The 12,216-nt window shown below is 38.9% G+C and overlaps 1 protein-coding gene across 7 annotated transcripts in view; it reads right to left on the reverse strand.

Annotated features, from left to right (window-relative positions):
- Positions 1-12,216, reverse strand: part of PATJ (PATJ crumbs cell polarity complex component) — a 162,947-nt gene that overhangs the window by 129,234 nt on the left and 21,497 nt on the right. For all 7 annotated transcript variants that reach the window (XM_076340044.1, XM_076340045.1, XM_076340041.1 and 4 more), the window contains exons 10-14: positions 11,571-11,673; positions 9,703-9,791; positions 8,307-8,445; positions 7,908-8,042; positions 1,355-1,431 (exon numbers count right to left, since the gene is read on the reverse strand). In XM_076340044.1, the coding sequence (XP_076196159.1) occupies positions 1,355-1,431; positions 7,908-8,042; positions 8,307-8,445; positions 9,703-9,791; positions 11,571-11,673 (543 nt within the window). The remainder of the gene's footprint in view (positions 1-1,354; positions 1,432-7,907; positions 8,043-8,306; positions 8,446-9,702; positions 9,792-11,570; positions 11,674-12,216) is intronic.

Consider the following 12,216-nt stretch of genomic DNA (forward strand, 5'->3'; position numbering starts at 1 on the left):
CTCTCTTCAAACAGGTATTTCCTCTGAAGAGAAATACTTCTGAGAGAATACTCAAACCTCTAGGCACCTTCAGGGTGACTTTCTGGGAGCTGAGTGTAGGAGTGAGGATAGCGTGAAACAGGGACTGCGCTATTGGGCTGAAATCGAACTAAATGTTGTTATTGAACATGGACAAGCAAGACTAGAGGTACGTACAGACAACAAGAACTGGAAGAACCGAAAAATTACTTTCAAAATGGGATGCCACAACAGTTTCCTTCTATTATTTAAAAGGACCAATCGTTAACATTTTCACTCCTGACATTTACTGGCGGCAGCTAAAGAATTAGAAATGGATGGTTTCATGAACTAAGCAGGTTTTCGTCCTCTGTGGGAAGTGTGATAGTGCTAAGGAAAGTAATATCAGACTCTTGAAATGTAAGGATGGGAATACCAAGCAACTGAAGTGGGCAGCCAAACAGATTTATTGCATCATGTACATAATCTTACACGAACTTCAGATCTTAAAGGAGTGCTAATGGAAAGAAGAGAAGTGAGTTTCTCAAGGCAATTCTTAAAGCTACTTTAAATCTTCCAGCGAGTGACTGGAACGATGGCTACTTCAAGTGGTAAAAATAAGTGTCTCTAAATCAACTGGACAAGCATTGCAAAGACAAACAGGGCATTTTCATGGTGGTGGTAAGAATTTTTTAAGTCTTCGGAAAGAACACTTGCTGGAGTCTTTTATCTGTACTCACTGGCTAACACAGCACTGAAAAGCAGCAGTGAATTACAATTTCAGTCAACTCCTTAGGACGATTCATCAAAACAATCTTTTGCTTGGCAATTATTTAATATGAAGTGAAGAAATATCTAATAGACACTGGCACCACAAAGTTACACTACCGTGAATTACTTTCTATTTTCCCAGCATGTTTGAAAATCATTCTTTCATTCTTCTAATAAAATTGTAAGATTCTTTGTGAGACCCGGGAGCTCTATCCTGAGCCTTTTTTTCCCCAGTGCACAATAAAATGAATAGATCATAAATGAAATCATAAAAATGCCACGTATTTTAAGTGGGTGCTATGATGCAGATTTAAAGAGACAATTGATTTTCTTAAATCACTGTTCCTGTCTAGTATCTGTATAACAATAGTATCTATATAAACAGAATTAAAAAGAAACAAAAAAACCAAACAACTCATTATAACACTCCCATATTTCAGCCTTGATGTTACAGGAAAAAATTTGGTGTTACTGATCTGTTCCAAACTCTGAACTGTTCTGTAAACAGCCTGTAATGCTAAGCTCACACATCTGTAATTTAAAGAAATAACATACATGAATGTAGTTTATTAATAAGATAACATACCATAACTTCGTATTCAGGTCCGAGCAGGTTTTCCCACTTGGATTTCAGCTCATGTGCTGGAGGGAGTGGGACTCTTCCTAAATATGGAAGTGAATATTAAATCTACAAGCATATTGTACATTCATAAGTACATTTACTTCTAAATACTTCAATAAAAAAATCAGTGTAAATAAAAGTTTAGAGGGAATAATCCCAAAAAGGAAAGTGCATTAAGTTGAGTCTATCAAACAGTGCAAATCAAAAATGTCTTTCTTAGGAAAACAATGCAAAATGTCAGCTACCACTAACGTGATTTATTCAACTGAGAAGCAGAAGAGGTGATGCTTGCATTGATGAGATGCAAGTTCTGTACCATATAGTACTGTAAATAAATCATTCTTTCAGGCTGCAAAACAAATTTCACATGACTTCATAATTTGTTGCTATAAAAATGCTTGCCACTCCAGGGAAGCATTATCTCCCACCAAAATGAACCCCCTCAAGAAGTAAAACACCTGACAAGATATTGCTGTTATCGAGAGGCTACGTCAGCACAATGCAGTCACAGACTTTATTTATACATTTGGCAGGTATAAAGGCTTGTCTAGTTTAATTAGGCCAGTAAGTAACATGAGCTTTAATATAAGCTCCAGTTCTAAACCAGTCTTCCGTGGGAACTTGGCTATCTTGACATTTATATCTTTTCAGCTTTCTTACTTATGCAACCAAGGCAGTAGTACATTCATGTAAGACAATTTGACAGAGCTAGACAGCATAAAATGACTGGCTGCCCTGCATTTGACCTCATCCAGAAGCTCAGCACACATATAAAGTTCCAAGCTGAAGCAATGTTTAACTGGTAAGAATCAAGCTCTAAAGCAAATTCCATCTAGCAGCTACAGCAGCAGCAACTGGGGTCTGAATTACCGAAAACTTTTTTTCCCCCTTGAACGACTGTAATAGTTTGTCAGATGTCTAGACAAGGCACAGACCACTTAGTATTGCTGATGTGTTGTACTCAAATTTAGAATGTAAATCACAACCTCACATTTTGCACGCAAACAAGCAAGTAAAACCTCAAGGGGGGAATTTTAAAGACACCAAGAGAAGCTCAGAGCCTACCTACTAGCAAAAGCCAACACAAATGGGGTGTCAAGCTGCCTTTGCTTTCAACACCTTTGTAGACTGCAAAGATAAAACATGAGCTTTGCAATACAATTCTCATTACATCATTTTATAACTTTGAAGTTTTCCACTCATTCAAAACAAACATTTAAGTGAACTTATACAACGACATAACCCATCACTGTATCTCTTCCACTCACTTTCTGTCATGCCAGATAGGCAAATTCTGCCTGATCTGCACTGAGAAACAACACTCCTCAGAGCCTAACAGCTGAGATTTCACTTGGAAACATCCAGACCATCTTTAACCTACAGGCTCAAGGAGACGCAGATATTCAAGGATTCCAGCAATTCAGATAACTATTTTCTGTCACCAAAAAGAAACCCCACCAAGAATAAAGACTTGGGTTTGTAAACACAGACCACAGTTCTCTCTGAAATAAATTATCTCCTTAAAAAAAATGGAAGACAAATTGTCCCGAAATTCTCAGCTGTGAGTTAAGGGTTTTTTCCTCCATTTAAATTTAATTGAAGTTTCTAAGGAGAAGTCGTCTTCGTGAGCCTTGTTATCAAGCACAGGCTGATCACTATCTTTTCTTTCCAACCGTAACAAAAACAGAACACCAGTGCATTTTTTTCTACTCCTCCTATTTGCAGAAATACATAGGGACAGAAATTCTTTAGTCTTTTTTTCTGCTATTACAACGTTATAGCATGAACACACAGGACCTAAGCACCTGCAGTCCCCTGTGCAGCCAAATATAGATTTTAAGCTTCACGAGGAGTACTGAATCTTAGGGTCAAGCTCAAAGTGTGTAAGCTGTGTTCAGTTGGCTGAATACAGATTTTTTTGTCACTTCCAAAACACATTACCGAAATCTGTGTGTTGTTCAGAGCAGGTGCTGATGCATGTCTCCATTTGAAGTTTTCCCTTTTCTTTCTTTCAAACATACTTTGAAGTCTTTGCCTGTAACTTTCTCTGAACTGTGGAAATGTTAGCTGGAGGGATTTGGATTGAATATATTCAATTCCAATGGTATCACCCAATTCACTTAAAATGCTTCTTTTTCCCCAAACAGCTTTTTTCACATGGCAGCTAATAGGAAGTTTCTTTCTAGTGTCTCATCCAGCCTGATTTCTCATGACCTGAGATATGTATCACGTCTTCTAGAATGTGCAAGGCCTCAGAAATGAAAACGCTTCACAGGGACAACTTTCATTAGCAACAACTTTCAACGTATTTAGTCTGTCCTTCTGCCTGCACTTCCATACAGTTTTTAATTTCTAATTAGCAAGCGTCAAGAATAAATCACAAGTGTATTGTAAAAATCATCTTTCCTGGTCAAAATTGCTGGCATCTTCAAAATTGGGATCTTTTCTTCTTGGAATTTCCTCCTGGTTTCACAAACTTACTATACAAGGATGTGTACTGTGCTCTAGTGCACTTCATTAATGGAATACCTTTATCTGCCCAACTATCGGATATTTTTCCCCAGCCGTCTTTAAGCGCCTGACTAGCATCATCATATCTGGGTTTTGAGCACTGCTGCAAGGCAAAAGAAAGCAGTTCTGCCCAGTCTGCAGTATTGCAGATGCAGCCGTTAAGTTAATTGCCTCTAGTCTGCCTTGTGCACATTGCATCCTAAACCATGTTCTCTTTGTAACAGAACTGCTTAAGCACAGTCTTGCCTGGCCAGAATTACTATTTAATACCTCTCCAGGAAACACAATTTAACAAGAATTTAACACAACTGGGCTTAAAGGGAAGTAATACATATTATATAAAACATACCTTTTACATTAAACTTCTAAAAGCATTTCCAGAGTTTAGTCAGAGCTTTAAATTAGCAGTATTTACTTTAGCACCACTATAATGAAGTGCCCATCACCATGTCCAAAATAAGCACCTATCTTTGGAATATAAACTTGGCCATTAAATTCTATTCCAAGGTGAAATCTTATACATCATATTTCAGTATGAGTAAACTTTGCAACTAAGTGTTTCAACTTTTTAACGGAGATACACACACTCATTTTATAGTTGCATAAAGCTTTTGCAGAACCTTGTAATTTTAAGTGGTTTTTCACTATGAAAAACCCCAGTTTAATCAAGCAATGATACTTGCATACCATTGCATTAAATGCTCCTGATTCATTACTCAGTTTCAAAGCCATGCCCATTGCATTATCTTGCTGGTCCAAGGAGGACCAACACTGCTAGATAGTATCAAGGGCAGTATCCAACTGCAAACAAACAGTATCTTCAGTGTTTAAATTTTGGTATCCCAAGACACACTGTGCATAGAAACACATTATCCTGTATTCTCCAGGGTAAGCGGAGCTTGGATACATAGGAGAATAGAAAAATCTCTTAGTATACTTGCTACATGATGCGCTGGGGAATGCAGTGCAGATATACCTCACTGTTCCTGCAAGGAATCAGCATAGGTCCAACCAGCAGCTATGGATTCCAGGCAATTAAGTCCTTGCCAGACCCAGGTGTATCTGCACCATACTCCACAGAGCTCCAAGGAAGGGGATTACGAGATTTGTGCAATACTAGAGTTGAAGGGGAACCACTGATATACATACAACTTGGTTACAAACTCCTTTTGAAACTAAGAGCTTCGGAGTATTTATGGAGAGGCAGTGGATCCACATCAAAGCAGTTTGGGTCTGCTATGAAGAGGGCTCAAAAATACGGTTTGATCCAAGCTGATTATCAGCAGAACAGGGATCACTAAGCCATATCTAGATAACACACCTTGAGACTAACAGAGTTTGTTAACTTCAAGCCAGGTAAAAGCAATTTTAGTTCCCAGCATAAACTGATCCTGGCATTGATATACCATATTTGCACAGCACTAGGTATTAGGTAACAAATTCCTCAGAAAGTTCTCTTTGCATCAGGGCAGACATCTGCAGCCTGTGGCACAAGATAACCCAATCACGAGTAGTCAGAAACTGACTACAGAGCTATTGTTCACTTCAGTAGAGAAAGAAAATACTTTATGCATAGAAAGTTCCACAGTAAAAAAGGACTGGGTAAGTGAGACAGGACAGCATCTGTTGCTCTTTTCTAGCCTCTGTCATAGCGAGTGTAAGTCCTCCTGGCCCTTCTACCCCTAAATACATCCTACTGCTAAGTCCTTAAGTTATTAGTCCATTGTAACTACAAATCCATATATGCTTTTCCATTCATACAGCTAAAACAATGCTTTGATAACCTCACATCTCAGCTACTCAGCCACCTCTGTTTTGGCTTCCTATTTCTGGGAACATGCAAAAGTCACAACAAAGGATGTCTGGTTACAAGGCTTGGACAGAAAAGTAAAACAGAATGGAACATAGGAACTGCTACATTTCTCTCGTTTCCAGGTTGTCTTTAATACTGACAGATCTTCCACAATCATAGCAAAATTGTTATTCATTGACAGCCATAATGTAGAATCCTCTATTACATCTACATATCTCAGAAACTACAAGGCATAAGGATAATTTATGCCGACTTTAACACAAGCTGTAGAAATTCACCCAGAAGTTCCTGTAGAAGAGCCCAGAAATCTGTAGGGGAATTGAAGCATGCCTTCTGGAAGTCAGCTAAAAACCAAAGCAATCCATGCCTTTGTGATCTGCCCTTATGTCCAATTGCCTTTGCTGTTAAAAACACATGCCTAATTTGAACTCCTGTCCAGCTTCCGACTCCGGCTATCACGGCTATTATGCCTTTGCCAGACCAGAGATTCTCATCTGCCTGCATAGGTGTGCAGTCAACAATTTCCAGTTCAGCTAGTAAGCTCAGGGCAAGCAAGCCAGAAATTGCACGTCTAGAGACTGAACTCTATTTTCCAACAGTAGCATGGGAGAAAGCAGTATGCAGCAGTATTAGTACCACAAGGTAAATGAGTTGGGTCTGGGAACCAGCAGGCAGCAAGGAGAGGTTCATTGCCAAGTGGGCAGTCTCACAGGAGGTGGACATAACTCGTGCTAGGCTTCCTACTTCTCTAGCACTCCAGGAAATGTCAGTGACCAGGAGCATTATAAGCAGGACAAACGAACAGAAGCAAGGCAGTTACATGGCAGGTGGCACACAGGTGAGACAGATGTTCATGGAAATGGCATCTGTCTCATTTGTGTGGAAATGACCTACAAATGGAGACATTTCACCAGACATGATCCCCTGTCCTTGCTGCTGCAGCCACCTCTGGTCCTTCATCAAGCCCTACTCAGTCAAAACTCCTGAGGGAGGACGCTGCAGCGCAGGTCACAGGTCGTAGGGAGGCCAAGTTGAGCAGCTCGGAAGGTGAGTTCTGATGAAGCTACTGCAGTGCCAAAAGAAGAAACTGCAACAAATGGGCATTAGAGATGATATACAGGAAACCAACAGAATATTTTTAAAAGACTCTACAGATGCAGGAGCCTAAGACCTGTGAGGGCAAGAAGATAGATATGACTGAGGTAACACTGGATCAGGAAGTGAATGTGAACTCCCAGAGTTCCATCTCCTGATGCTGTTCACCTAGCAATCTGGTTCAGGGCCCTGGCAGCAGAGGAGGATGAACAAATCTTCTCTGTCAGGAGAAGACTGCAGGCAGGACACCTCAGGTCATCAGAGTAGGACCAGGGCTAGAAAGAGGAATTGGTGAGCTGGAGACATTCAGCTCTATAGAGCTTATGAGATTCATTACAGAGTACTGAAATGGCTGCACCTCCACTGTCTATAATCTACAAAATAAAACCCAAAACAAAACATGGCAATCAAAGGGGGATCGCTAATGACCAGAAAAGGGCAAACTTTATGCAAGGAGGAGGATCCAGAGAATTACAGGCCAGTCAGTCTCACCTTTGACCCTGGAGAGATCATGAGATATGTTCTCTTGGAATCCATTTCCAAAGACATAAATGATAAGGTGGCAAATCAGGAACAGTTCATATAGATTTGCCAAATAACTGACTAATCTGACTGCCAAGATAGCTATGTGGATGAAGGGTGTAATACACCTCAACTCTACCGAAGCTTTTGATACCATTTACATCAGCATTCTCATCTGGAAACTAAGGAAGCATGGGTTTGATGACTGCTAAATACACTGAAAACTAGATGGACCACTGGGATCAAAGACAGCATTAATCAATGGCTTGACAGCCAGTTATGAGAGGTCAATAGCTACAGGGGCTAATATTATCCAGTATCTTCATCAGTGACCTCCATGATGATACAGAATGCACTCTCGGCAAACCTGTGGACAGTGCTACATTTTGGGGATAGGGTGGGGTGAAAGAGTTGATAGATCCAACAGGTAGAGCTTTACTTCAGAGGGACCTGAATAAAAAGCATTACAGAGCGAAAGCTAAAGATGGAGTAAGCCATGACAGCCCATCAGTATTGAAAATGGATTAAAGACAATTCCAAAGACTCAGAAGAGACACTGCAAGATATCCTATCCACCTGTTTTATGTAGACTCTGCTTCTTTTCATTGTGAAGATTATCCTTCTGTTCTTGGTTTTCCTCATTCTTAGTGTCCACACTAGTTTCAGTCCCTACAGCTCCAGGGGACACAAAGGTTGGAACAGTTGGCTGCACTGTGAAAACAGGAAAAAAAAAATCATATACTGCAAAAGATATGAAATAGTAACACTGCCTCACGAACTACTTTTTTTGGGGGGGGGGGCGGGGGCTACACAGGAGTTTTGCACTCAATTTTCCTGAATCCCTCATTTCTGTTTCTTTCCATTCCTCCTTAAGTATTTCATTTTCTACAGTGTGCCCTTACAAAATCTAGGATCATGTGGCATCTAGTCCTAATTGTTAAATTAGGTAACTGTAAATTGAGTGATTAGGATTACCTCTACCTGAAGGTCTTTCTGAAGAAATAGTAGAAGAAGGTTTCCTTCTAAGTAAGGTAAGGCGTACAGTCTGTCCTGTGTTACGCAATGCCTCTACCACTTCTTGGTTGGTATAATCCTGTATATTAACTCCATCAACCTAAAACAAGAAAATCGTGTCATATAATAGTAATCACATTACGTTCTTAGGCCGTACCATACACTGTAAGTAACATCCACATTATTTTGTGCAGAAATTATAGGGTTATTCACCCAAAACAGTAGTATTTGCAAAACAATCTCATTAAATGAGATACATTTCACTAATTAGATAATATTTTCAAAATGCATTTTAAAAAGAAACACAACAGTAATTTCTTCTGTCTTCATGGGGCAACCACAAAACAGAATTTACTAATCTAAGTATTCAGTGATTTTCCCCTACAATTTTTTTGCTTACAAAAAACAGCTTGAGGAGTATTGTGGATGAAACTTCCCAGCAAGAGCAGTCAACCTAGAACTCTGTTCAGTTCATTATCACTGTTAGTTTTCTCATGGATTTCTAACATGCCCCACACAAGCCTATACACATAACTGTTCGTATAATCCACTTTGAACAGCCCAATTCTTATATTAATTCAGATATTTTAATTTACACCCAAAATACTCTGTTCACCTCACTGTTAGATCATGCATCAATAGAGGCTTCTCCTGCAAAGCTGCAGATAAAAGCACAAGGTTGTATCAATTTTTGCTCTCACAAAGGAGAAGCTGACTTTGGAAGGTCTGGCATAGCACACATTTTAAAAGTAATTTAAAATCATATCTCTATAAATATTATCTCTTAAAACAAAAAGACTGTGTAATTCATTCCTGCTTGTACTGTGAATGCAAAATTGGCTATTATTCAATTCACTGTTATTCAATGGTTTTTAATTTTTCTACACATAAGCTTGGGTTTTTAAACCTAAATTGTGACTATTAACACTTTGATTGTATCCACACTATGCTACACAGTCATTAAGGACCATAAACAGTGTGCTGCATCTTGCAAAATCTTAATCATCCACAAATCCCATTCAATTCAAATAGAAGCTAATGCTGCTCATCTTTACTTCAGGCCAAAAGCCAAGATTCTCCACTCTGAAATATTTTAATCCAAATGCTTGCCTCTTTCATAGTTAACTACTATTTACTACTTCTTTGAATATAAAACAATATTTTAACCACAGCAAGCCAAAGCTCATTTCTGTTACAAATCTACCTAAACAAATACAAACCACCAAATTATTTCCTTTGCAAAGCGGAGGAGGTTTAATTAATTTTAGAAAGTCTTTACTACGTTGTTCTTCTAACACTGAGATGTGTAATGAAGTATTAGTTCTACAACAATATATAAGACGACTGTTTTACTTACAGCAACAATTTTGTCATGAACATGAATTTGGCCATTGTGGTCAGCAGCACTACCAGGTATTATATTTTTCACGAAAATCCCTGAAGGTTCTGTTGGCAGAGGGAGGGGAAGAAGAGAAACAAGTCACTACATTAACCTAATTTGTTTCTTTTCTTATTAAGATTTTTAATTATAGCCTTTTTCAAACACTTCTGTCCACAAAGTTATGATTCTGTAAACCACCAACATTTGGACATTACCACTCACACAGCTTGACATAGAACGACTGAGGATCTCTGATGGAAAAAACAGCACCAACACAACCACCTGTACACTGACCTCAACATTTTTTCCTTAAAATGGCTCACAAAAGGCCACCTCCTCCATGGATTCATCTTTGTGCTTACCCAGGCTTTAAACCACAATCACTTAATTCCATGCTGCATTTGATTTCAATAGAACTACCTAAGCTAAAAGTAAAGTATGTGCTTAAGTACTTTGATCAGGACTTCAATCATCTTACAGCTAAAGAATTTAGCACTTTAAATCTTAATGAAAAAGGATTTTTCTTTAAAAAAAAAAAAACCAACCCACAACATAGAAATCAGAAAAGCTGTCCTTTGTCTTGTTTGACATTTGATTATTAATTCTAACTTCTAATTAGAACAAGGAAATAAAAACAAAACAAAAAAAAGTAAAAAACCCAAGCATCAGTTGAAACAGTAACCTTCCTTTCCACAAACTCCTGCAAAATATGAGATGCTGATCTTTAATTCTAGTGAATCTTGACACTTCATCCGTCCTTTTCTGAAAACTAACCTTCCTCAGACACCTGCCCAACATGGTTTGTCCATGCTCACCAAAACCCCTCTACCAGTGCTTCAAACCTACCTTTTCCCATTGCCTGACACGTGCTCCTCCCCAACCCTGTTCCCAGTGCTCACTGCATTGGCCTGGGATTCCTGACCGGCAACAGAAGAGGATCTCCTGGGAATGAAGAGGGCTGGAGAGCAACCCCAGCTGCACCATATTCCCAAAATACTTTCTTCAGTCCCATGAGGAAGGGAAGGGGATAAAAAGCCCTACCCCTTTGTGTAAAACCAGATATTCAGTTGAGTCAATTTTAAAGTTATTATCATTTGTGGAACCAATATTTGAAAGATGAGTTAACAGCTCTAATATAAGAGGATTTAGAAAAAAACCCAAACTGATTCCATGTTCCCATATCCTAGCACAGGTATTTTAATCTGTTCCCAGAGTTTAGACACTGAAACAGCCATCTGCCAAAGACAACTACATCATCTTGTGAAGGTGGCATACGCATCACGCACAGCTAAGATTCTCTGCATCTCCTGCCTGGCAGAGGGATGGGCTAGTTAATCTGACTGATCATTTCCACTCTAACACCTACAATTCATTAAACAAACGGAAGTTGCTTGTTGAGCTATTTTGTACATACTGAAGATGCCATTCAAAAGTTAATGCAAACTGGGGACATCCAATACTCTGTTTTTGAAATTCTTCTTAAAATGCACTGAATTGTGCTATATACCACAGGGGCAAAAAACAGGGTGGACAGGAACCTGACTGTGTTAGAGTCTGTACATGCAGGAACTGACTGTTACAGTTTAATATCTTGCACAATAACAACATAAGCATGTAAAATTCACAGTCCAGCAGTCAAGTGGGAATTATTTTTTTAAGCCAATTACAACTCTTTAAAGTTTTTTGTGGCTGAATTTCACTTTGCAGCAAGTTCTCCAAATATCTTCTTCATAGATTTTGTAAGTTACACTGTTTCAAAGAAGCACTATCCATTTTCCCCATAGTAAATAAAGGGTATTTGAGAAGCCCCTGTCTTAGACTTTACTAAACCCTGTAGAACTCACCTACATCACATGTGCCAGCATATCCAACAATTGTTATCCCCAGGCTTTGCCCATTCTTTTTTATAAGTTCCACATCATAGGTCTCAAAAAGGTTGGTATTATCCTATAAATAAAGCACAAGACAGTAAAAAAAAAACAAAAAAAACCCCCACCTCGTCATTTCCCAGTACCACTACAATATTGCAGGTTAATTAAGATCTTCAGAAGTGAGCAGTGATTTTGATCTTCCTATTTTAGGAGGGATCATATTTGCAAAAGAGATATACCCCAGATTTGCTGAAAATAACATGTCACCCAAAGTCATTAGTTGCTTTTTAAATTCTTTCCTAATACTTTCTCCACATACCTGTCAGAGGTATAATATTTATATTTTATGGAAAACAAAGGTTTTTGTTAGACTGCTCAGGGGCCATTTCCCTTTGGATTCTGCTGCCACTTGGTAACAACAAACTTCCCAGTCAGTCCCAGAAGACAACAGAAACCCTGAATGCCCTCAGAATTTCTTCTCACCCTTTCATACGTTAGTACTGATAAACAGTGTCATGAATGCACTTGCCTGAGCTCTTTCTACTGGACAGTTAAGAAGCAAAAAAACCTGGCATAAATAGACAGTGTTATCACATCACACATTTCTGTCAGAAAAAGT

The sequence above is a fragment of the Aptenodytes patagonicus genome, chromosome 5 (assembly GCF_965638725.1).
Source record: "Aptenodytes patagonicus chromosome 5, bAptPat1.pri.cur, whole genome shotgun sequence".
Lineage (NCBI taxonomy): Eukaryota > Metazoa > Chordata > Aves > Sphenisciformes > Spheniscidae > Aptenodytes > Aptenodytes patagonicus.